General features: G+C 42.5%; 1 protein-coding gene across 2 annotated transcripts in view; it reads left to right on the forward strand.

Moving 5' to 3' along the window:
- Nucleotides 1-23870, forward strand: part of WWC1 (WW and C2 domain containing 1) — a 159717-nt gene that overhangs the window by 110211 nt on the left and 25636 nt on the right. For both annotated transcript variants that reach the window (XM_054036718.1, XM_054036719.1), the window contains 9 exons: nucleotides 2866-2955; nucleotides 6121-6653; nucleotides 16255-16363; nucleotides 16967-17047; nucleotides 18109-18195; nucleotides 19156-19348; nucleotides 20872-21024; nucleotides 21324-21424; nucleotides 22365-22515. In XM_054036718.1, the coding sequence (XP_053892693.1) occupies nucleotides 2866-2955; nucleotides 6121-6653; nucleotides 16255-16363; nucleotides 16967-17047; nucleotides 18109-18195; nucleotides 19156-19348; nucleotides 20872-21024; nucleotides 21324-21424; nucleotides 22365-22515 (1498 nt within the window). The remainder of the gene's footprint in view (nucleotides 1-2865; nucleotides 2956-6120; nucleotides 6654-16254; nucleotides 16364-16966; nucleotides 17048-18108; nucleotides 18196-19155; nucleotides 19349-20871; nucleotides 21025-21323; nucleotides 21425-22364; nucleotides 22516-23870) is intronic.

Here is a 23870-nt window from a genome sequence, read left to right on the forward strand (position 1 = left end):
ATCTGAAGTAATGCTAGTGCTTCAAAGGAATTTCTCTTGCTTTACCTACATACATATAAAATATGGTTGTGATCTAAATCATAGAAGTGTAGGACTGGAAGGGACCTCAGTAGGTCATCTAGTCTAGACCCTTGCACTCAAGGCAGGACTACACAATAACTAGAGTATCCCTGACAGATGTTTGTCTAACCTGTTCTTTTAAAACCTCCACTGATGGAGATTCCACAACCTCGTTGGGCAATTTGTTCCAGTGCTTAACCACCCTGAGAGGAAGTTTTTCCTAATGTTCAACCTAAACATCCCTTGCTGAAATTTAAACCCATTGCTTCTTGTCCTATTTTCAGAGGTTAAGGAGAACAATTTTTTACCCTCTTCCTGGTACCAACCTTTTATGTGTTTGAAAACTCTTATCATGTGCCCGATTATCTTCTCTTCTCCAGATAAACAAACCTTTTTTTTTTCAATCTTCCCTAATAGGTCATGTTTTCTAGACCTTTAATCATTTTTGTTTCTCTTCTCTGGACTTTTTCCAATTTGTCCACATCTTTCCTGAAATGTGGTGCCCAGAACTGGACACAGTACTCCAGCTGAAGCCTAATCAGCGTAGAGTAGAGCGGAAGAATTACTTCTCGTGTCTTGCTTTTGACACTCCTGCTAATACATCGGGTTTTTTTTTGCAACAGTGTTACACTGTTGACTAATATTTAGCTTGTGGTCCACTATGACCCCAAGATCCCTTTCCACCATACTCCTTCCTAGGCAGTCATTTCCCATTTTGTATGTGTGTAATTGATTGTTCCTTCCTAAGTGGAGTATTTGCAATTGTCTTTATTGAATTTCATCCTATTTTCTTCAGACCATTTTCCAGTTGGTCCAGAACATTTTGAATTTTAATCCTATCCTCCAAAGCATTTGCAACCCCTCCCAGCTTGGTATCGTCCTCAAACTTTAAAACTTTCATGTGTCCCAACTGAGTTGGCCTTCGCTATCTGTTTTTTATTGGTGTTATAGTAGTGGTTAGAGTCAAATCAAATTGTACTAGGTGCTGTACAAATATATAGTGAGAGAAGACCCTGAACCCTAAGGCCTTCTAGTCAAAACAGACAATGGACAAAGGATTGGAGAGGAAACTGAGGCACTGAGGTAAATGACATGCCCAGTAGCAAACAGAAGGTTAGTCATGGTGCTTGGACTAGAACTCAGTGCTCCTGATTGCCTGCCTAATGCCATATCCAGTGGACCATGTTGCCCCTCCCACTCCCACTGTCACTCTTTATGCTTTATTGTGTAAGTAAGTAAAGATTGTTCCTGCTCCTCCTATTGGTCTCTAAGTTGAACTCTTCAGGCTTGATGGCAAGGATTTTCCAGGAGAGAGTTCTTTGGTCTGGAACTTGTTTTTTAAGTGGTCCAACACATTTTGGCTATTTTAGACAGGGAGCTCTTCTGGCTGCCTTTTCCCTGACTCCTGGGATTGTCTAAACCAGGGGTGGGCAACCTATGGCACACGTGCCAAAGGCGGCATGTGAGCTGATTTTCAGTGGCACTCACACTGCCTGGGTCCTGGCCAACGGTCCGGAGGGATCTGCATTTTCATTTAATTTTAAAAGAAGCTTCTTAAACATTGAAAAAATCTTATTTACTTTACATACAACAATAGTTTAGTTATATATTATAGACATAGAAAGAGACCTCTAAAAACATTTAAAATATATTTCTGGCACACGAAACCTTAAATTAGAGTGAATAAATGAAGACTCGGCACACCACTTCTGAAAGGTTGCCGAGCCCTGGTCTAAACAGTGAGTAAGTCTGCAGCAAGCCAGGGTGTGCAGCCAAAAGGGTCCACATGGTGAGTTGGTGTGTGACCACTGGTGCACTATAGATTCACACTCTCTAGCTTGCCACACGCTAACTGGCTGCATAGACTAGCCTGGTTTTAGCTAGACTGAATTTAGACTCTTGATGGTGCATGAAGCCTCAGGCAGTGTCTTTATACCACCTAACATTCATCTTTGTTTCTATTTACACAAACTACATACCGGGTACTATGATGAGGAGTTTCTAGGAAAGCTCCTTCAGTGGGAGGAGAGGTGTAGGGGGGAAGAGCCTGAAAAAACCCACTCTTCCCATTAGGGGTGAGTGTGTGTGTGTGTGTGTGTGTGTGTGTGTGTGTGTAATCTCCCACTGAAAACCAAATCACAATATATCATGCTTCGTTACCAATTATAGAGACAGACTCTGTGGTCTGCTCCAGCTGCTTAGCAGCATTCTGGTGACATTAAGTAGATGAAGGAAAACAATGGAGCTGTGTGCGCTCATTAGAATTTGACTGTTTAGAAATAGGTTATATAAATCTGGAAATTACACTGGATCATAAATGTCTTTAGCGATGTGATTTTTTTAACCTATTTTATTTAGAGAAATATTTGACATGAAAAAATGTATTCCCTCTTCTTTTTGAAATTGAGTGAAAGGATAATTCACAAATCCGCATTTCTGATACATTGACTGTAAGACTCTAACTGTGTGACTGGCAAAATGCCTCCTGAATTATCCAAAAACTACTACCAAATGTCTATGGACTGATCCTAGAAACACAACCAGGTATAGTGCTTGCTACTCTACCCAGAAATAAGCATTTGCAGGACTGGGCCCCAGATTTTAGTGTTCCTTAAAGCTGTTTAAAAAACCAAGAAAACAAAAAAACATGAAAAAAACTATGGAACTGTGTTACACAGGGCTGATTACGGTCCTAATTTACTCCCTATTTAGTCTCAGCAGAATTGCACAGTAAGGGCACAATTTTTTCATTTTAATTTTAGAATGTCATTTTAACTTATTGTCCATCTTTGCTGTCTTCTCTAGATTGAAGTTGAATAGCAAAAGAAATCAGTTGGTCCGCGAACTGGAGGAAACAACGCGGTTAGTTGTAACGTTACACGCCCAGCTGAAAAAGTGAGTTTTTGATCTTTCAGAGATTTACATATGCTTTAAATGGGCATCATGTGACTGCCCTTTCTCCCTTATCATAGTGCTCAAATTTTGTATAATAAGAGTTGAAATAATAAAATGCTTGGATTCGGGTGAGGGATGGGAGTAATAAAATAACTCATCACAGAAGTTGACATTGCTAAAGGCCTAATCTTAGCAAATAAGCATGCATTATTATGCCTGATAATTAAGCCACTTACAACACATGTATCTCTGAAAGTGGACTTCAGATATATGCTCCTGCTTGTAAATGTGTCTATTGTATTTATGGTATCTTTGAACTTGTTCTAATGAAATATTGTGTACTCAGTTTGTTCAGACTATCTTTTTGGAAAAGGATAAGGTTGGTAGCTTTGGAGACAAGTACACATATTCAGGCACTAAAATCATCCTCAGAACTCGACAAAGAGTTGTCCCATCCATTGGAGAAATAGGGTTTCTATCAACTGGGCAAACTGAGCTGATGCTTAGCCTTAGATGGAGTTTACCACCAGCTTTGGGCTGCATTCCCAAGCAACCCGACTCCAAGAAGACCCGGTCCCGGCTCGCCGGGAGCCGCTACCAGCTTCACACCGTCCACGGGCACCTCTTAACGGTTTCACGCCCTCTTGAAGCTGCTGGTAAACTCCATCTAAGCCTAAATAGTGGCACAAGACCAATAGTCAACAAGTACCGTAAGGGAAAGTTGAAAAGAACTTTGAAGAGAGAGTTCAAGAGGGCGTGAAACCGTTAAGAGGTGCCCGTGGACAGTGTGAGGCCGGTAGCGGCCCCCGGCGCGCCGGGACCAGGTCTTCTTGGAGTCGGGTAGCTTGGGAATGCAGCCCAAAGCTGATGGTAAACTCCATCTAAGGCTAAATACTGGCACGAGACCGATAGTCAATGAGCTGATGCTATTTGCTGTTTGGATTCTGCTCTGAGGCCTATCCTCTTTCATCAAGGCAATAGTGAAAAGACCGGAAAGAAATTTTAGTGCAAAATATCTGACTCTTAGAGAGGCCACTTAGAACTATTGCAGATAGGCAGCTATTCCCACATGGTGAAGTTGGCATTATTTCTAGCGGGTGAAGCTACATCATGCATTCATTTCCCAGTTCCCGGAGTGGGCTGTGTAATTCATTATTTCCTTACTCTGTGCACCATACTTTCTGTTCTTGACACACTCACTCAGTGACTTGGGCAAACACACAGTATGAGCAAATGCTTGTGAGCATGTATTTGCATGTGCAGTATAATGAAGTTCACCAAACTTTCTGTCACAGGGAACGAATAAGAAGCATCCTTTTAAAAAATGAAATTATAACTGTTTTATAATAGTATTTGGTAAATAATAATATTTACTAGCTCTCAATAGTCTTACAAACATTACCAAGGTTCCTACTCAAATTCTGGTGGCCTCTTCTAAGCCATGCTTCACACAACAGGTGTTTTTCATAAGACTGATGTGATACACATCTGCCATCCTAGTGCAGAAGGCAATCTGTGCTAAAGCTTTGCTGAACTCTGCATGTTTTCCTTAAAAGAACAAGCATATGGTGTATGATTTATTTAGCACCACTCCTAGACAGTGTTGCTGATCCATAAATCACAAATAAGTAATGTTATGCTTATTAATTAGCATTCCCCTAGCTTTTTCAGCATTAGGAATATTTTTTTTAAATCCATGTTAAAAATAACCCAAGTGTAAGTTTTTAAACAATAGCAAATCTAGATCTGAAGTGAGGACTAAAGGCTCTAAGATTACTAGTGTTTCCAGTATAGTTATTCCGGGTAGTAAGTACTGTACTTGGTAATTCAGTATTTGTAGGATCATGCACCAAGGCACGCCTCGCTGGTAACATATGTGAGGCCTCAGAGGTTATATAGTTCTGTTTTAGTTTGGGAATGGTATTTTATTTTGTTCTTTCTGATTTTATAACTGACACAAAAATACAAATTGTTCATTATCTTATTAAAACAAATCTGCAAGTCCAGCATTCTTACTTTAACAAAATCCTCTTACACACTTTACCCCATTGCATTCTGCTTCTCTTAAATGAATTTGGTGTGAATTTCTCACTTGTGAAATGGAAGCCAAATAAGGCTAGCTTAAAACAGTCCTAGTACAGACTTCCCACACACACATCTGCTAATGTATTGCTGCCTGATTTATAACATCTCCTATGTCAAATAAATTTGTTAGTCTCTAAGGTGCCACAAGTACTCCTGTTCTTTTTGTGGATACAGACTAACACGGCTGCTACTCTGAAATATGTCAGTTCTGAGTTTCTACTGAGCAGAAACAATTGTGCTGAATTGTAAGGGTCTTTTTATGTGAACAAGCATCCTCCAAGGACTCAGCTAACATTTACTTCACTTGAAATTAATTCTGATTTGAGGCCGATCTCCAGAGGTAAATGGCTAGTCAGAGCTGTGTTTAGTCACTCACTAGTGTGGCACTGGAATAACTGAGACTGATTCTGCTTGGCAATCCTAATTTTTCACATAGATGAATCTTGCAAGTCAGCTCAGAACAGCATGTTACTGGGCTCATCCCAGATAGTTGCAGGCTGAACTTCACAGCAGGCCATATATTGGGTTGGAGTTTGAGGTTAGACAACTGGAAACTATTCCTGTGACATGAAGGGACCGTCCTCGCCTCACTGTGGCATTAAGCTCATCTTTCCTATATGGGGCAAAGGACCTGTTCTCATGCTCCATCTTGAAGGTTAAGAAGAACCAGAGGGCCTCCACATAACTGAACAAAGAATGCTGTTACTCTAATCCTTTGTTGCTTTGAGTTGATGATTATTTGTGTGTGTGTAAGAGAGGGCTCATAGGATGATGAATACAGATTGTTGAAAAAAGCAAATTACATCACCTGTTTTCATTGAAGTGTCATCAATTGAAGTTTGGAAATTTTCAATCAACTGTACTGCTGGGTGACAATTCCTGTGTGGATTTTAATTCTAAATTGTCAGGGTGCCTAAAGCTACGGACTGATGTCTTGTTGTTTAAAAGCTAAAATAGCAAACTGCACCAGCATTTTGGTGAGTGTGGTGATGAGTCATGCATAAAAATGTCATGGTGTCTTTCAGAACTCATATGATGTAAAAGCCAAGCTTCCTCTGACATGTTTGTGTTTCTTTGCAGCCTCTCTACCAGCATGCTTTCCCTCTCTTCGGGCAGCAGCCATGGCTCTCTCGCATCGAGCAGAGGATCTCTTGCCACCTCTAGCCAGGATTCTTCCACCTCAGCCAGTTTTACTGATCTCTACTATGAGCAGTGGGAACAGTTGGACTCAGACTATCAGAACAAAGTTGACTTCTTACTTTTGGAGGGAGCCGTTGGATTTAGGCCTTCAGGCTATATCACCACTATTCATGAGAACGAGGTGGCAAAAACTCACAAAACAGATGCCACCAGTCGTATCCAGGCTCTGAGATCTTTGTCTGGGACCCCCAAATCAATGACATCCTTATCTCCAAGGTCATCTCTGTCATCTCCCTCTCCACCCTGCTCCCCACTAGTGGTAGACCCTCTCTTAACTGGAGATGCCTTTTTGAGCCACATGGACTTTGAAGATACAGAAATAAATATAACTCTTTCTGAACTCTCTCTAAACGCTGGAAGTGGCAGCTACAGATTGGAAGAGCCTAGGGCTGGGGACAAACATCTAGGACAAGGTACAGTAATAGCTTAACCTAAAAGTAACTTTAAGATCCTCTTTTAAAAAAATATTTTTATTTGGACAGCAAAGCAATAAGCTAAAATTCAGACATTGCAAACATTGCTCAACAGTCTTTAGTACAAGGACGTCTGGCAGCCTCCATCCAATAATGCATTTGTGACATCTAACGATATACTCTATCCCAGCTGGAGAAAGAATTGGGGATTTAATTCATATCCAGGAATGAATTCCTTTCCTAACCACTTCAGTCCCTAACTAGGCTTAGCAGCATTTGATTTTTATTTTTCCTAACGATTATTAATGAATTTTAAACATGTTTTATTTTTAACGATTTTGGTTTGTACAAATGTGAGAAATTAAAAGGAGGTAGGGTTGGAGTTCGGGCAATGCTGGCAGTGGAGCTGCACTAGGCTCCCAGCGCTGACAGCAAGGCTACATGGGGTTCCTTGCATGGCCAAGAGGCCCAAGTCGCCAGGACGCAAGGTGTGGGGAAGGCTGCAGTCCTGGCTCAGCAGAGCGGAGCTTCTGGTCAGGACTGTAAGGAGGAGGACGAGCCCTGGCCGTGGGGTGCTGCTGAACAGTTCCTGCCAGGGGATGGCTCCCACTCACCTGGCTGGCAAGTGAGTGAGTAGGGCTATGACAGCAGAACTGCAGAGACCGCTCTGCTTAGCTGCAGAGCCAGTGATACCCAATCTCTGCAGGCACAAGATGTGAGGAAGACTGCAGATCGGTTGGGATAGAGCAGAGCCCCCCACCCACAGGGGAGGCCACCCTGCTGCTGAATGGCTCCTGCTCAGGGATGGAGCCATTCAGCAGCCAGGTGGCCTCCCCTGTGGCTGTGTATCATCCTTATCCTCCTTGTAGTCCTGGTCAGGGGTCTCTGCTTTGCCCTGCCAGGACCGCAGCCTTCCCCACACCATTCACCTGCAGGGATTGGATATCAGAGGCCCTGTGGCAGCGCAGGAGTGAAGGAGTGGGACTGTGACAGCGGGGCTACAGAGGGGTCTCTGCACTCCTGCATGGCCAGTGGCACCTGATCCCGGCAAACACAAGGCAGGGAGGCTGCACTTGTGCTGATTGTTATGATCCATTTTTTGTACAGTCGATACCACACAGGCAGACACAAGCATCTGTCAGATGTCAGTGAAGGTGGGGCCTATGTGAATTAAATGGTTACTTTCTATTTCAGTGGAGAAAAAAAGTAGAAAGTCAACATTAGTGCTGTAGGATATGTTTAAAAAGAAACCCTACATGAATGTAGGGGAACTAGTGAAATGTGATTACCACCTGATACCATTTTGTATCTAAACAGTTGTCATTTTAAGGCTTCATTTCATAATTAAAATTCCCTAAAGTGACATTACCCTCACCCTACATGATAGATACTTTTTCATCTGAGTATGAAACAGTATTTATTCCTGTTAGAACTGGATGGTGATTTGTTTTAACCTTTTTAGCTCTTCATGATTGTCAAGGCTGTTAAATAAAAGCTAAGGTGTTAAGCAGATTAAGTGATTAGTGCTGTTATTCAGTCAGCAGACAAAGTAATCGCCATAAGGAGTTTATTTCAGGGCAATAAGGAGGAGAGATTTCACTTTCTAGGCATTACTCACACAATTCAATTTAACACTAAAACATTGTGGCTGAGTGTTATGGTCAGTACTTGGCCTCATTGGACAACATGTGCTCACGTTCTTGTAAGCAGAATTAAATCGTGTATCCCTCAGGGATTTTCTTTTTTTTTTTTTAACAAAAAATGTGACGAAGTCCTTGCTGCTTTGAAATATGCTTCCTTTTCCATCTTAAATGTGTGGTGGTTGGAGTCTCAATTTTATCATTGAGAAGTATCAAACATGTATATAACAAGTGTATATTGGGCCAAACTCTGATGTATATGCAGAGTAATTCCATTGAAGTCAAGGGTGAAACTGAACAGAATCTAGTCCATAGAGAATTATAAAAGAGCTCTATACTCTGACTTCAGATGTTCATGTGGCCCACAGTTGCTTTTCTGAAAGCAGCTGAAATTGCACATGTGAGAGATTAAGAAAAATTCTACTAAGAACAGAAATCAAATCCATGTTAGTGGTGTGACCAAATTTAATGAACTCAGATTTAGGTTGACATTTCTTTTATATCTTATGTGAATGCGTGCAATGGAGCCTGTGTAGTCCTCCATCAGGGCAGAGAGTGGGCCTGTAATAGGAAAAGATCTATCAGCAGTGGTTATAGCAAGAGACTTTGGCTATGGCTACACTACAGAGCTTACAATGGCAAAAGATGCAGCGCTGCTAGCGCAGATGCTGTAAAATGGCAGGAGAGAGCTCTCCTGTCGACTTAATTATTCCAGCCCCTGCAAACGGAAGTAGCTATGTCAGTGGAAGTAGCTCTCCTTCCATCATAGCGCTGTCCATGCTGGTGCTTAGGTCAATGTAACTTACATCCCTCGGGGGGTGTCTTATTCACGCCCTTGAGCAATCTAACATATCCATGTAAACTGTAGTGTGTACATAGCCTGAAAACCAGTTGTTTGGTTCAGTTCTTGTCTCTGGGGAGGAATCGGTAATTGGTAATAAATGGGGATTTAAAGCTTCCATTCAGTCCTTATCTCACTCTATTCCTTCTAGGAATAGCACATCTTATTGGCAAAGTGGTGTCACTCCTATAATTTAGGTGTAAGACTCTGAATAGGATAGAAAATATTCTTTTTCCAAGATTCAGCCCAGATACTATATCAAATTCCATATGGAATTTGGTCAGGACAGTAAAAAAGAGTAAGATATAGTTAATTTGATTATTATTCATTTGAATCCAGCCCTTGATGGTCTAAAAGGGTTACCTGACAAACACACAGTTGCACATAATTGGTAATTACTGGCCTAATCTGTGTAGTTTTTGATGGCTTCAGGTTCCATTTATTATCATGTACAAAGATTTGTATAAGACACCAATATGTCTCTTTTGCAGAATCACTTCAATGCAGCGTAAGCACAAATTCGTGATGTCTTCCTCTTCATGCATTTGTAAGAGCCTCTCATGTGTTGATGTTTTCTTTCTCACGTGTTTAAATTTCCTGGCTTGAACATAATGGTATCAGATGGAAAAATGTTTGCTACTCTATGTTATCAGAATACCATGGTTGTAAGATTTTAGTTTTTAAACAGAACTCCTCAGTGAATTCAATTGATGGTATGAGGTGGCCCTTAAAAACACCCTCACAGCAGTAATTCTGTATTTAGAGACCTGATCCTGCAGCTCGTTACTAATGTGACTAAGAGTATCACAACCAGGATGTGGGAGGTCAGACCTAGTGGTGGGGCAGGAGTCAGACTGAGTCAGGTACCAGGAAGTTAAAGTCCAAGGGCTGGTCCACACTAACCCCCCAGTTCGAACTAAGATACACAACTTCAGCTACGTGAATAATGTAGCTGAAGTTGAAGTACCTTAGTTCGAACTTAAAGGTACTTATCAAAGGTCCACACGCGGCAGGGAGGCTCCCCCGTTGACTCCGCCTACTCCTCTCGCGGAGCAGGAGTACCGGCGTTGACGGCGAGCACTTCCGGGATCGATCCCAGAAGATCGATTGCTTACCGCCGAACCCGGAGGTAAGTATAGACATACCCCAAGACAGATGCCAGTTTACAGGCAGTAATTGAATAGCAAAGTCAAGGACAAACCAGGGTCAGAAACCGGAATCTAGGGTCTACCGCAAGCAGGGGTGAAAGTAACTTACAGGACTTACCGGTACTGCCGGAGTCCTGAGGGGGCGGGGCCTCATCCGGAAGAGGCGGGGCCTCATCCGGAAGAGGCGGGGCCTCTCAAGATTTAAAGGCCCTGGGGCACCGGCTGTGGCTGAGAGCCCCAGGGCCTTTAAATCAACCCAGGGCTCCCAGCTGCAGAGGTGGCTGGGAGCCCCCGGGGCAAATTAAAGGGCCCGGGGCTCCGGCCACCGTGGAGCTCCGGGCCCTTTAAATCCCGGCCCCAGCCAGCCGCCTGAGCTGCGGGGGAGATTTAAAGGGCTCTGGGCTCCCCGCAGCGGCGGGGAGCTCCGAGCCCTTTAAATCCCGGCCCCAGCCCAGCTACCGGCGGGGAGCCCAGAGCCCTTTAAATCCCCGCCGCGGAAGCTGGTGCGGTCCAGCATGGTGTACTGGCTCTTGCCGGTAAGCCGCACTGGATCGTACCGGCTTACTTTCACCTCTGACCGCAAGCAGGATCTGGAGCAGAAATGGGCAGGCAATCTATGTTGTTGCTCAGATACCTTCCTTCATGGCTTCCTGGTTTAAATACTGGTACCAGCCAGTCAGTGGCTGTTTGGAGCTGCCACCCAAATCCTGCTGCACAATACTTCCTGCCGAGCCCAGCCGCACAGGATCCTTCCGTGGACACCCAGCCTGAGCCTCCATTGGTGATGCACAGGTGCCCGCAGCCCAGAACGCTCATGGTCCCTAGATTCCAGCCCTGGAGGTTCTTACAAAGGGTTTGCAGGACTGGGACCTAATTTCCTTAACTAATAAATAAAAAAATACACTGAACATTTATCAGAACATAGACAAAGTTTTAAAAATAAAACAAAAAGTCTTCTGCTTACTAGTTGGGATGAGTGCTTCTTCAGATGTTCCACATCTGCTGAAGAAGAGATTTTCCCTCTCAAATCTCTCTTGGCTTTGATGATTGTGGAGCATGCGTAGGCTGGTATTCTCAGACAACCCTGGCTCTATCAGCCCCATTATGCTTGCTCTGAATATAAAGCCTTTACTCTGGAAGTGCCTCCAGTTGTGTGACAATAAGGTTGCCAACTTTCTAATGGCACAAAACCGAACACCCCTTCCGCGGCCCCTGCCCTGCCCTTTCTCTGAGGCCCTGTCCCGCCCCTTCTCCCAGGCCCTGTCCCCACTTGCTCCATCCCCCCTTCCTCCGTCGCTCTTTCTCCCCCACCCTCACTCACTTTCACCGGGCTGGGGCAGGGGATTGGGTTGCGGTAGGGCTCCAGCTGGGAGTGCGGGCTCTGGGGTGGGGCTGGGGACGAAGGGTTTGGAGTGCAGGAGAAGACTCCGGGCTGGGGCGGGGGGTTGGGGTGCTGGAGGGGGTGCGGGGTGCAGGGTCCTGGCAGCGCTTACTGCGGCTCCCAGGACGTGACCACCAGGTTCCTGCAGCCCTTAGGTGTATGGGCAGCCAGGGAGGCTCCGCGTGCTGCCCTCGCGCCCACAGGCACCTCCCCCACAGATCCCATTGGTCGTGGTTAGTGGGTAATGGGAGCTGCGGAGCCGGCACGTGGGGTGGGGCAGCGCACAGAGTCTTCCTGGCTGCCCATGCGCCTTAAGGGCCACAAGGACCTGGCACCACTTCCGGGAGCTGCGTGGAGCTAGGGCAGGCAGGGATCGTGCTTTAGCCCTGAGCCACCACTGCACCACCGACTGGACTTTTAACGTACCACTCAGTGGTGCTGACCAGTGCCACCAGGGTCCCTTTTCGACTGGGCATTCCAGTCGAAAACTGGACCCCCGGCAAACCTACCCACCAGCTGCTTTTAGAACTTCTCTAGCCTATTTAGGATGCCTATGGTATGTTAGCTCTGATAGCTTCTGTTATGTCTAGTTTCCATAGCACCCTATCCCAAATATCTATGCACTGTGGCTGTAGTATCTAAATACTTCCTTTTTACTATTTGTATATGGTAGCACCCTCATTGTGGTAGGTGTTTCCCAGACACAGCATGATCCTTGCCCCGAAGAATGTGAGAGTTTTTACTAGAGCTGTCAAGAGATTAAAAAAAATAATAGCGGTTAATCGTGCAATTAATCGTGCTGTTAAAAAATAAAAGAATACCATTTATTTAAATATTTTTCAATGTTTTCTACAATTTCAAAAATATTTATTTCAACTACAACATAGAATACAAAGTGTACAGTGCTCACTTTATATTTACTTTTGATTACAAATATTTGCACTGTAAAAAAACAAAAGAAGTAGTATTTTTCAATTCACCTAATACAAGTACTGCAGGGCAATCTCTTTATCATGAAATTGAACTTGCAAATGTAGAATTATGTACAAAAAATAACTACATTAAAAAATGAAACAGTGTAAAACTGAAAACAAGTCCACTCAGTCCTACTTCAGCCAATCACTCAGACGGATAAGTTTGGTTACAATTTGCAGGAGATAATGCTGCCCGCCTCTTGTTTACGTCACTTGAAAGTGAGAACAGGCGTTCGCATAGAATAGACACTGTTGTAGCCGGCGTTGCAAGATATTTACGTGCCCGATGCACTAAAGATTCATATGTCTCTTCATGCTTCAACCACCGTTCCAGAAGACATGCATCCATGCTGATGATGGGTTCTGCTCAATAACGATCCAAAGCAAAGCGGACTGATATATGTTCATTTTCATCATCTGAATCAGATGCCACCAGCAGAAGGTTGATTTTCTTTTTTGATGGTTCGGGTTCTGTAGTTTCCGCATCTGACTGTTGCTCTTTTAAGACTTCTGAAAGCATGCACCACACCTTCTTCCTCTCAGATTTTGGAAGGCACTTCAGATTCTTAAACCTTGGGTCAAGTGCTGTAGCTATTTTTAGAAATCTCACATTGGTACCTTCTTTGCGCTTTGTCAAATCTGCTGTGAAAGTGTTTTTCAAACGAGCATGTGCTGGGTCATCATCCAAGACTGCTATAACATGATGGCAGAATGCGGGTAAAACAAAGCAGGAGACTTACAATTCTCCCCCAAGGAGTTCAGTCACAAATGTAATTAACGCATTATTTTTTTAACAAGTATCAGCTGCATGGAAGTATGTCCTCTGGAATGGTGGTTCCCCAACAAGCCCCTATGCATCCGGATTCCCCACTGAGCTGCCCGCACCCAGATTGCCCCACACAGAACTCTCTCAACACACACGTGGATACCCCCTCACACTAAGCTCCTCCACACTTGGATCATGCTTTGCTGAGTTTGCCTGTCAACACCTGGTGCACCCGGTGATGTTTCTGGGGCAGGCCTGGTCCTTGCACTGTGTCAGGGTTCGGTGCAGCCTCACAGCTGAGTCCATGTCCCGGGGCGGAGCTTCACAGTGATCTTCCACCTCCGTGCAGCCAGTGGCCTGTGCTCCCCAGTGCCATGCTGGAGCCTCCACATTTATTTGACAAATAAAATTTGCAAAATTTTAAAATACTATATACAGAATTTTTGGGTTTTTGGTGCAGAATGCCCTCAGGAGTAACATTTAGTATTCTGTGTTGTAATAGAAATCAATATGTTTGAAAATGTAGAAAAACATCCAAAAATATTTAATAAATTTCAGTTGGTATTCTATTGTTTAACATGCGATTAATCACCATTCATTTTTTTTTAATTAATTGCGTGAGTTAACTGCGATTAATCAACAGCCCTAGTTTTTATCCTTATCTTCTGTGTAAGTCAGTGGTGGTTCGGGATGGTTTGTTTTCTTTCCCTATATTTCAACCCCAATTTTCTGGATTACCTTTTCTGACTTCCAGTTTAGCAGTTTTTCTCTTATAGAAGCACAAAAGGAAAGATTCCCTGTGGGCACCAGGAGCAGGCATGGAGCTCTTGTAATAATGGCTGACCCTGGCTTGTCTCCACTCAGGGAAGTTTGCACTGGTAACACAGGGGTGTATTGCCTGAATGAACTTGACACCCAGAATGTGTAAGTGGGAGAAAGCAGAAACAAAAACAAAATAAAATTGTAATAGAACTAAGCGGTCTCCCTTAATCTCAGAAAAGGATGGGTGTGTGAGTTGGCGGGGGGGACAGAAAGAAGGCTGGAAAGGAATAGTAATTGAATTAGCAAGGGAAAGGATGCTATCTGTCCATTGTAGCAGTATCCTGAAGAGTGATTCTGAATAGGAGGACTTCATTTTTCTGGGCCACAAATTACTCAGCTGAAGTGATCAAAAACCTGTCGCTTTCTGGTTGAAGTGTTTAAATGGCATTGGTAATTGAAAAGGGACAAAGTGCTCTGGTGTGTGAGGACTAACTTGCAATGTTCTTGCCTAATAGAAAAGAATATATATATATATACATGCAAAATATGACTTCTAGCTTTGTATTTTTGGGGGCAGTGTGTAAGTCACAACTGACTGGCTATAAAACAAGCTACCAGGGGAGTTTAACGTTCATATTAAAAGCCGGGGAGTAAAGGCTATGCCATGGTGATAAGGAAAGAAACACAGAGATTAATCATGTCATCCCTTATATCTGAGCCATAAATATAGGGCTTGCTTTGATACTTACAGTAGTCCCATGGATTTCAATGGGAATATAGCGGGAGTAAGTCTGCTAAGACAGCACAAGAAAAAATAAATAAGATTGTGAATGTCATTTTTAGCCCTGTTTTCATCATCTGCCTTATTTAATGACTACTACACCATGAATGCTTGCTAGCCTGTTTTTATGTTCTAAGGGGGAAAGCTTAGATTACTTCTCTCACTGACTGTACTGTACAGGAATGCAAGGGAAAATATTCCCCAGAAGCATCTTTTAAAAATTACATTGATACTAGTTCACACTGTCACCTCTGAGCTGAATCTTTGCAAAATTAATCAGCAATTATAGGAGTTGCCTGTAGTGCCATCTTCAGTTAACTGTAAAATAGTTTCTTTTATAAGCCCCTGCTTTCATCTGTAGTATTCACCTTTTGGACTGAAATTTTCAAGATTGGTCCCTATCTGGAAGTGACTTTCTTATGAGTGTGCAGACGTTTGAACAAAAATCTTTCAACAGTTTGAGTTAGAGGAGAGTGAGGAAATAGATTTGTTTTATGATCTATTTTACAATAGGGAAAAGTCAAATTATGCTTTTTAAACAGGACTACAGCCAAAATGGCTAGTGTCAAACATGGATATAATCCTTAATGGAGTCCGTGCTTTGCTAGGTTTGAGGAATGGGGGGGCTGTTAAAAAAAGCACACAGATGGAAAGTTACATCCAACTTTTTGCACGATGGTCCTGGAATCCCCAGTGTGACATCTTTGCACTTTCACCCTGCCAAGGCTGCTGCTCTCAAGGTAACACTGGTACAATGTGCACGCAGAAGATTTTTTTAAAACCTACACAGCAAAACCTTTCCCCTTCCCTTCCAAAAATAGCCTTGAGTGCAGTTTGGATAGCTAAAGTTAAGAGAGAGATCTAAATTCAATGTACAGATATAGCAGATAAAATTCATATCCTACCACATACCTCAACCATTCTTTCTAGGTTCTATATTTTTCTCTATAGATTTTGGTGGTTCAAATTGAGGCACCCTTCAGGCTATGTGGAAAGGCTTGTCCTGCTGCAGTCTATGCAGTGTCTGCTATGAGCTCATACACCCATGGATGGAAATAAAGATACTGCTCTTCCTTCTGCTGTCTTAGGTTAAAAAGAAGGTTTTCAGCCACCCAAGCTGTCAGTGTGGCCCTGTCCACCAGGACTAATTTCACACCAGTTAAAGAGTAGTTCCATCCAGAGTCAGAAGCCTATTATCACTTGACACATGAGTGAAAGAAAGACACTTGCCTTGAAAGCTACATTTGCAGATGCACCCAGCTCTTTTTCATTAACACCTTTGTTTTTCCTCCCTTCATTTTATCATAGGTGTAAATTCAGCTGGAGGGGCCACACTGAAAGTGGCATGTGTGTCAGCTGCAGTGTCAGATGAATCTGTTGCTGGAGACAGCGGGGTGTATGAGGCAGCTGTACAAAGGTATACTCCAGATTTGTTTAGTAAGAAGCTCATGATTCAGATATCAAGCCCACATTACCAGACGTGATTGTAATCCTTTTTGCAATTTGGTTAAGATATAGACTCTGGGATTTTACCAAATTTCTGTAGACATGATAGGTAGCGCAGGCAGCACTACCTGTTAAGGTTGCCTGATATTTTCCATCACATAAACTGAAAAGAGGGTCATAATTTTGCCAAACATAACTGTTTTGGCTGAAATATTTCATACCAGGTGTCTGCCTCAGGCTGCATTTATCTGGAAAACTTCAGCCAAAAAGGGTCCGCCACTTCAGAGAATGAGGCCAGGCAGCATTTCCAATATAGCTTTCACCTCTTGAGTTTGTCTTGCCTCCTCTCTCACATTTTTGCTGGCAGCAGAGGGGAGGCATGTAACTCACTGTAAATATGTATCTCTAATATGCACACTTAAAGAAATCCTAAGAGAAAGCAAAACCCCTTAACAGACCCGTATGCCCAGTTCCCTCAAAAATTTGTGTGGAGAGGAGAAAAGGCTGTGCCTCCTAAATTAACTGTGTCTTATTGAAATTCCACAGGCCCTTAATTGTCCTTGATTTCTTTCAGACTCTGTGTGTCAGAAATGATAATGTTTGACAGTGATCATACAGAAGCAGCTGGGACTGCCAAAGTGCAAATTGCTATGAAGTAAGCTGGGTGGCTTCTGTTGTTTTTGAGACTCTGATCTTAATAGTTCTTGATATATCTTGTTCTCATAAGACTTGCATGCTCTCTACATCCTTCTCTTTCCAATATCTTTTTTTCCTTGTTATTGGACTAATCTTGCTTTAATGTATGCTATAAAGTGTGATTATCACCTGGTTACGTGGACACTCTGGGCCTGGTTTTGCTCTCACTCACACCAGTGGAAATCTATTGGTGTTATGTTCACCAGGGTAAATCAGCAATGAGAGAACTGAGACCTTTTGTTTGTGGCCTCAGTAGTCTAGATGCATCATGGAAAAAACAGGATTTGGTCTCTGGAAATCATCTTGCTGGATTTTTCCATCCTCTGGTGACCAACTAATAGGGTGGCTATTAGTAACCCTAATAATAAATGCCAGGCTAAATTGGCTATCCCATCTGTATGATAAGAGCAGCAAGAGGGGTTGGCAACATGATGGGCCAGATATAGAGGGCCTTACTCAAATGACTGGGGGACCGCACCAGAAACAGCTCTGAAAAAATAACTAACACAAGACCACTCGATTTTGTTTTGTTACTGATGTTATGGATTGTTTACTCCTAACTTCTTCAGCATAAAAATGCCTGAGCCATTGGGCATTCGTAAATATAATTGATTTTTTTTACGATGCTATTTTTACCTAAATATGATTCTAAATATTAAAATCTTATTTGGAATTCAGCTATTTACCTGAATAACAGGTAAAAATACTCTAATGCCTTGGTTCAAATTTATAGTACACCTTATCTGAATGCCTTAAACCAGTATGTGTCCACTGGTTGTTATACAAAAATTTTATACATAACTAGAATGTGATTGATTGAATTATACGTAACAAGCTATCGGAAAATAATTTTTAGACTCACATGGTGTAGTTTTCATGTCAGATTTCAAATATCTTAGTGCAGCAAATGTGAAATCAGCAAATCTGAAGGTGTCTTGAAAACAGAACAGTTTTTTATTGTGTCTAAGGCAGTTTTGTTGTTGCTAATATGTCTTCTCACATTTTTTCCAATTAATTCAGGTATGATGACAAAAATAAACAGTTTGCAATATTAGTCATGCAGCTGAATAACGTTCCTGCTCTAATGTTACAGCAAGATCAGAAAGTGTAAGTTGATGAAATAAACATAGTAGAAATGGTTGTAATAGACACCATCCGGGATCTCACACATCTTATTTTATTTTTCCATTTTATATAATGCATGTAGCTCTCTAAGCACATTCCATTTTTTATCCTACATTTACCGTCAGTTGTGAGCTCATACGTCCATGTATGGAAATGAAGATGAACTTCTTCCTGCATTAATCTTTAGATTCATTTTTTTCCTTTGTTAGGAAAAACTTTTATGGAATTAACATTTAATAGGCAAGATTGTCAGCTGTGGCTGATTGCTCAGTACAACTGAGCAGAGGGTGTGCAGAGTCCAGATATGTGGACTTTCATGGTTTGCCAGTCCCATTCAAATGAAAAATTAAGCATTAACTCAGTAGATCACATTCACTGCTGCCAACAAAATAAATGGAAGATGTTGCTTTCACATCAAAAGTGCTATGAATGCCATGTATGGTGAGCCAGCAGCTATTTGGCAGTGTTTCCAGCCCTTGCAGTCCCACATTTTTGGTGCAGATTTTTTTTCCCATTTGCAACTAATTTTTTGAGTATCGTAAGTACAGCATTACAAAACTCAAACACTTCAGAAGTTCTCTCCAAGGCATTTAAGCTTCCTAGCTTTGTCCATTTTAATTCCATCTCTTCATGGTTTTTTTTCTCATCTAAATGTCAGTGACTAGTCGGTGACTTGAAGAAGACTCTAGATCCTGTTTTTAGGTACATAACTCCACTTGTCCTAAAATTATAATACATTTCATGTTTGTTTTTAACAACTTATGTGCCCTAAAAAATACTCACTATTATAGTTGAGATTAGTATTCCAAAGAGGAAAGTCTGACTATGATAGATGCTCTCACGATGGATTGGGGAAATAATAGCGTTTTGTGATTTATGGTAATCTCATAACAGATGCTTACAGCAAGTTAATATGGCACTAATTAATTTTTTTTTCAATAGGAACATTCGTGTGGCTGTTCTTCCTTGCTCTGAAAGCACAAGCTGTTTGTTCCGCACAAGACCCATGGAAGCTTCAGACAGTCTTGTATACAATGAAATATTTTGGGTTTCAATCTCTTACCCTGCTTTACACCAGAAGACTTTAAGAGTTGATGTTTGCACTGTGGATAAGTCTCACCTCGAGGAGTGCCTGGTTAGCATTAATTTCTGTGTGAATCTTTTTTTTTTTCTATCTCTTCTGCTTAATTTGACAGATACCTAGTGTTCTCAGAATTTAGATTTCGCCAGTTTTGCAAGCTTCCCTTATTGTCCTTAGCTGTAGGACCCAGTAGAGATGGACTTTCATTATATCGGAGAATCCCAGTTATGCCAATAAGTACAGTGGCTTAAGGTCTGCATTACAAACCCAATTCCTCAAACCACTAGACTTCTCTTCCCTTGTGACTTAAGGGTGTGACCCACAATTTGCATCCACCCCTTAGGGAAATGTTCTGTAGAATGTAATAGAGAATGATCTCCTTTGTAGAGGATTTTTTAAAAAAATTTGTAGAATTCTATAATGGAGGCAGTTTTATTAAATTCTTTAGGATTTTTACAAAATCCTCTTAGAAATGTGATCATTCTCTCAAATTCTGTAGAAGAGTGTGATTTGTAAAGAACTCTATAATTTCCATAGAACTCTGTTGGTATGAGTTCAGCTATCCTTTTTAATGGTCAGTATTCCCTTAGTAAGGGAGTTGATTTTAATGAAACTGTTTCTGGAGTAAGTTACTTTACTTAATATGAGTAAGGCTTGTAGAGCTGGGGCCTAAGTAATTGCAAAGCAACAGAAAGTTAATTCTGTTTGTATGTTTCTGGTGTCTTTCACGTCTCCCTTAGTAGATGCTATTGTCTACATAAACTTTGGTTGGGAATCCCAGCACACTTTTATGGTGTTCCTGTTTTGCTACCGTCACCTGCAAATCACACTTGGGCTTAAGAAACAGCAAGAAGCAGCTGTATTCCAAACTGATTTCCCATCTGGTAGCCCACATTCTTCTACATGCTTATTGCCTCGGTAAACTCCAGATTGGGCTGAATTTAATTGCAGGAAATCTGTGCAATATAAAATAAACTGAACTAAGCTCATTAATAGTGTCTGCTCAAGGACAGGCCATATACATTTTAACAGAATTGCAATATATCGTGCATATGCCATGATGTAGTAAAACAAGACAAAATGAGGGTTCACAGTGGATCTAGGCTGAGTGGACACAGAAACAAGCGGAACCTTTTAAAATGATCAATCGCAAGCACCTATATCAGAAAAAGCAATTTGATGAGCCCTTGAGGTTTCTTAAATTAGAAAAGAATCCATCTCTTTTTTAATTGTTGTCTTTTATTCTTCCTAATTGAAAGTGATTGCAAGTTACCATGGCCACGACATAATTGTTCATCATTCTTGACACTTATTTGCATGCAGCTGCTGAAGTAAATCTTTCTTGAATATTGACCCTTGGAAGCCCCCAACAATATGGTTCAATTTAATATCATCCAATCATCACCAAGATGATGCCTGAAATAGCGAGAGAGTGAAGATTAGTGGTGGTGGTGGTTTTTCTCAGGGATAACTAAACCTTCAGCTCCCAAAGCCTTGGTTTTTGCTGTTACATATTTCTGCTGACATTTTATTGCTTCAGTCACTTCTTTCAACTCTTTTTTTCTTGGTTCCAACAGGGTGGGGCACAAATTAGCCTGGCTGAAATATGTAGATCTGGAGAGAAGTCAACACGCTGGTACAACCTTCTTAGTTATAAATATCTTCAGAAGCAAAGCAGAAAACACAAACAAGGGGATATTTGTTCTGCAGTATCCTGCGCTGAAAAAACAGTAAGGGCAAATGCTAAATGGAAGCTTGCATCAACCTCTTCTATAATATACTAAATTGCTGAAAAGAAATCAGGAGTTGTGTGTTTGCATGGTATTCTTATATGTAAAAAATGTCATTATGATACTGAATGGGTCAATAAAACTAAAAGTTTGATTTAGGATGTAACTTTTTACCGGACTAATGGACCTTTTCCTATTTTTCTCAAGTTTACTGTGAGTAATATGGAACACTCACTCTGATAGTTGATGGGGTTTAGGAATGAATACTGTCTTTAAATAAAGCCCTTTCCTCTGTACAGGACTCTGTATCTGCACTGCTGGAACAGACTGCTGTTGAACTGGAAGCAGTAGAGAAGAAGCTGGAAGAAAGCAGAAGCACTTTAACTAGTGGAGAGAATTGGTAGGTGGCATCCTATTCGCTTATCATAGTGTAAGAGTCTGTGGATTCTATGGGTTTGACATAGTGTTTCAGATGAGGATGTCAATGAGTCAAAGTTTAATGTGCTAATATGCAGACAAAGGTGCAGTCATGTAATATTGAAATGTGTCTAGTAGCCGATCAAAGTTCTTGAACTTTGCAGAAGATCATTTCTGGCATCTTTTTCTACATCAATATAAACAGAAGAGCATGTGCCTGAGAATTGAGACTAGAGCTAGTAAAAGTTAAAATTGGAAGAGATAAAATATATTAATCTGTGGTACACAGTGCTTGATGGACCTGTGAAATACTATACCTTCAGTTCACAGGGATTTGCATGAGCTGGCTGTGAATTACATGGTCAGTCCCACATTTCACTGAGTGTTGGGTTCAAACCAACCACAAAATTCAAAGCACAACTTAGCACAAACCTTGGTGGGGAATCTACCAAAATACATATTTGAGCTCAGGTTTGCCAAAAGATTCTCAAGAACATGTTGTTTAACATAGTTCTAGCTTTCACACTGAGAGTACCTCTGTTTGGGGGAATCCCTGAGTCAGCCTCCTAAACCCACCATACAGTTGGACCAGCAGCACTAAGTCAAACCCAAATGCACAAGACCCAGTATACAGCTTGTGGCAGAAACTGATGCAAATGTATTCAACCATAGTCATCACCTTACCATAGAATGAAAGATTAAAAAATTCCCTTTAACTGTTTCACTGCTGGTTCTTCCACTCCAACCAGTGTACTTTTGTTATTCCCTTGTTCCATGGAACATCATGAGGTTTCTGGTATAACTGGCAGCACTAGCGGTGCTTTTTGATCAGCATACTTAGGACACCAACCAGCATCAAGGATGCTATGGGGGTATTGTCCCAAGTGGGTCCAGCCCAGTAACAGAAGCAGTTTATATGACAGGCAAGATGAGGAGGTTGCTGAGCAAGAAGAGCAGGATGGGAACAGTGACAATGAAGCAGAAGAGGAGGAAGAATTCTATGATGGAAAAACACTCTGGGAGGTGGAAGAGAATCCAGAATCCCAAGTGCATGCTGAGTCGGTAGCAGTAAAGGTAAAGCTCAGAGTAAATGTTGTCGCTTCCATAAGCCTGATATTTAGTAAGATGAGTTAAGCACTACGTTGTTCACTATTACGTTCATCCCTAAATTGCTGGACTTGGTGCAATTCCTTCTGCTTTTTAGTTTCTTGGAAAATTACATGGAGTGTTTTTCTGTTTCTTATAGCATCACAGCAAGCTGCACTTCAGGGGAAATAAGAGGCTTGGTGGAGTAATTATACTGTGGGATGAAGGTTGTGGGGAAGGTGATCCACTTCAGTTTGGAAACGTTTCCTTTTATTTTATTTTTGTTCTAATCACTGTAGCCCAAACGACTTATAACAGACCTATCAAATGAAAAGCAGACTTACTAAAGCTAATGTTAATGTGTTCATCTGCAAAAGTGCATGTACATATATATTGTGGTCATTCAGCCCTGCATTTACCAAAAACCTCCTGCATGTGCATAAGCAAATCAGGTCATTCAGATGCCTCCCTGTTCAGTTACCTGATTTACTCATGCAAATACAGGAGGCTTTTGTTGCAACAGGGGTAGGGTTACCATATTTCAACAATCAAAAAAAGAGGACAGGAGGAGCCCCGCCCCTGTCCTGCCCTAGCCCCGCCCCTGCCCCTTCCACTCCCTCCCACTTTCCGCCCCCCTCAGAACTCCCAATCCCCCCCCTCGCTCCTTGTCCCCTGACTGCCCCCTCCTGGGACCCCTGCTCCTAACTGCCCTCCAGAACCCCACCCCCTACCTAAGCCTCCCTGTTCCTTGTCCCCTGACTGCCCCCTCCTGAGACCCTACCCCCTACCTGTACCCTGACTGCCCAAAACCTTATCCACACCCCCACCCCAGACAGCCACCCCTCGAACTCCCGACCCATCCAACCCTGCTCCCTGTCTATTCACTGCCCCCTCCAGAACCCTCCTGCCCCTTCTCCAACTCCCTGACCCCCTTACTGTGCTGCTCAGAACAGTGTGTTGGCTCCACGCGGAGCCGGACACACTGCTGCGCTCCCCAGTGGAACGCACAACCCGGTTCCCGCCCTCACAGAGTGCTGCGGAGCAGCGCGGTGGGCAGGAGGGGGGGAGCAGGGGGAGGAGCTCCAGACTGCCGGAGGCCCGATGTTCATCTGGCGGTCTGTGAATGCAGGGAGGGGGAGGGAGAGGGAGAGAGCGAGAGGAGGGGAGTGATCTCAAGTTGCAGGGGAGAGGAGGAGAAAGCGGAGGAGGGGCTCTGGCTGCAAGTGGCACGATCCGGCTGGCTGCCCTGTCAGCCGCACACGCTCTGCATGGGGGGGAAATCCGGACATTTATAAATTCCCCACCGGATGCTATTTTTAACTCAGAAAAGCTGGACATGTCCG

This window comes from Malaclemys terrapin, chromosome 8 (assembly GCF_027887155.1).
Source record: "Malaclemys terrapin pileata isolate rMalTer1 chromosome 8, rMalTer1.hap1, whole genome shotgun sequence".
Lineage (NCBI taxonomy): Eukaryota > Metazoa > Chordata > Testudines > Emydidae > Malaclemys > Malaclemys terrapin.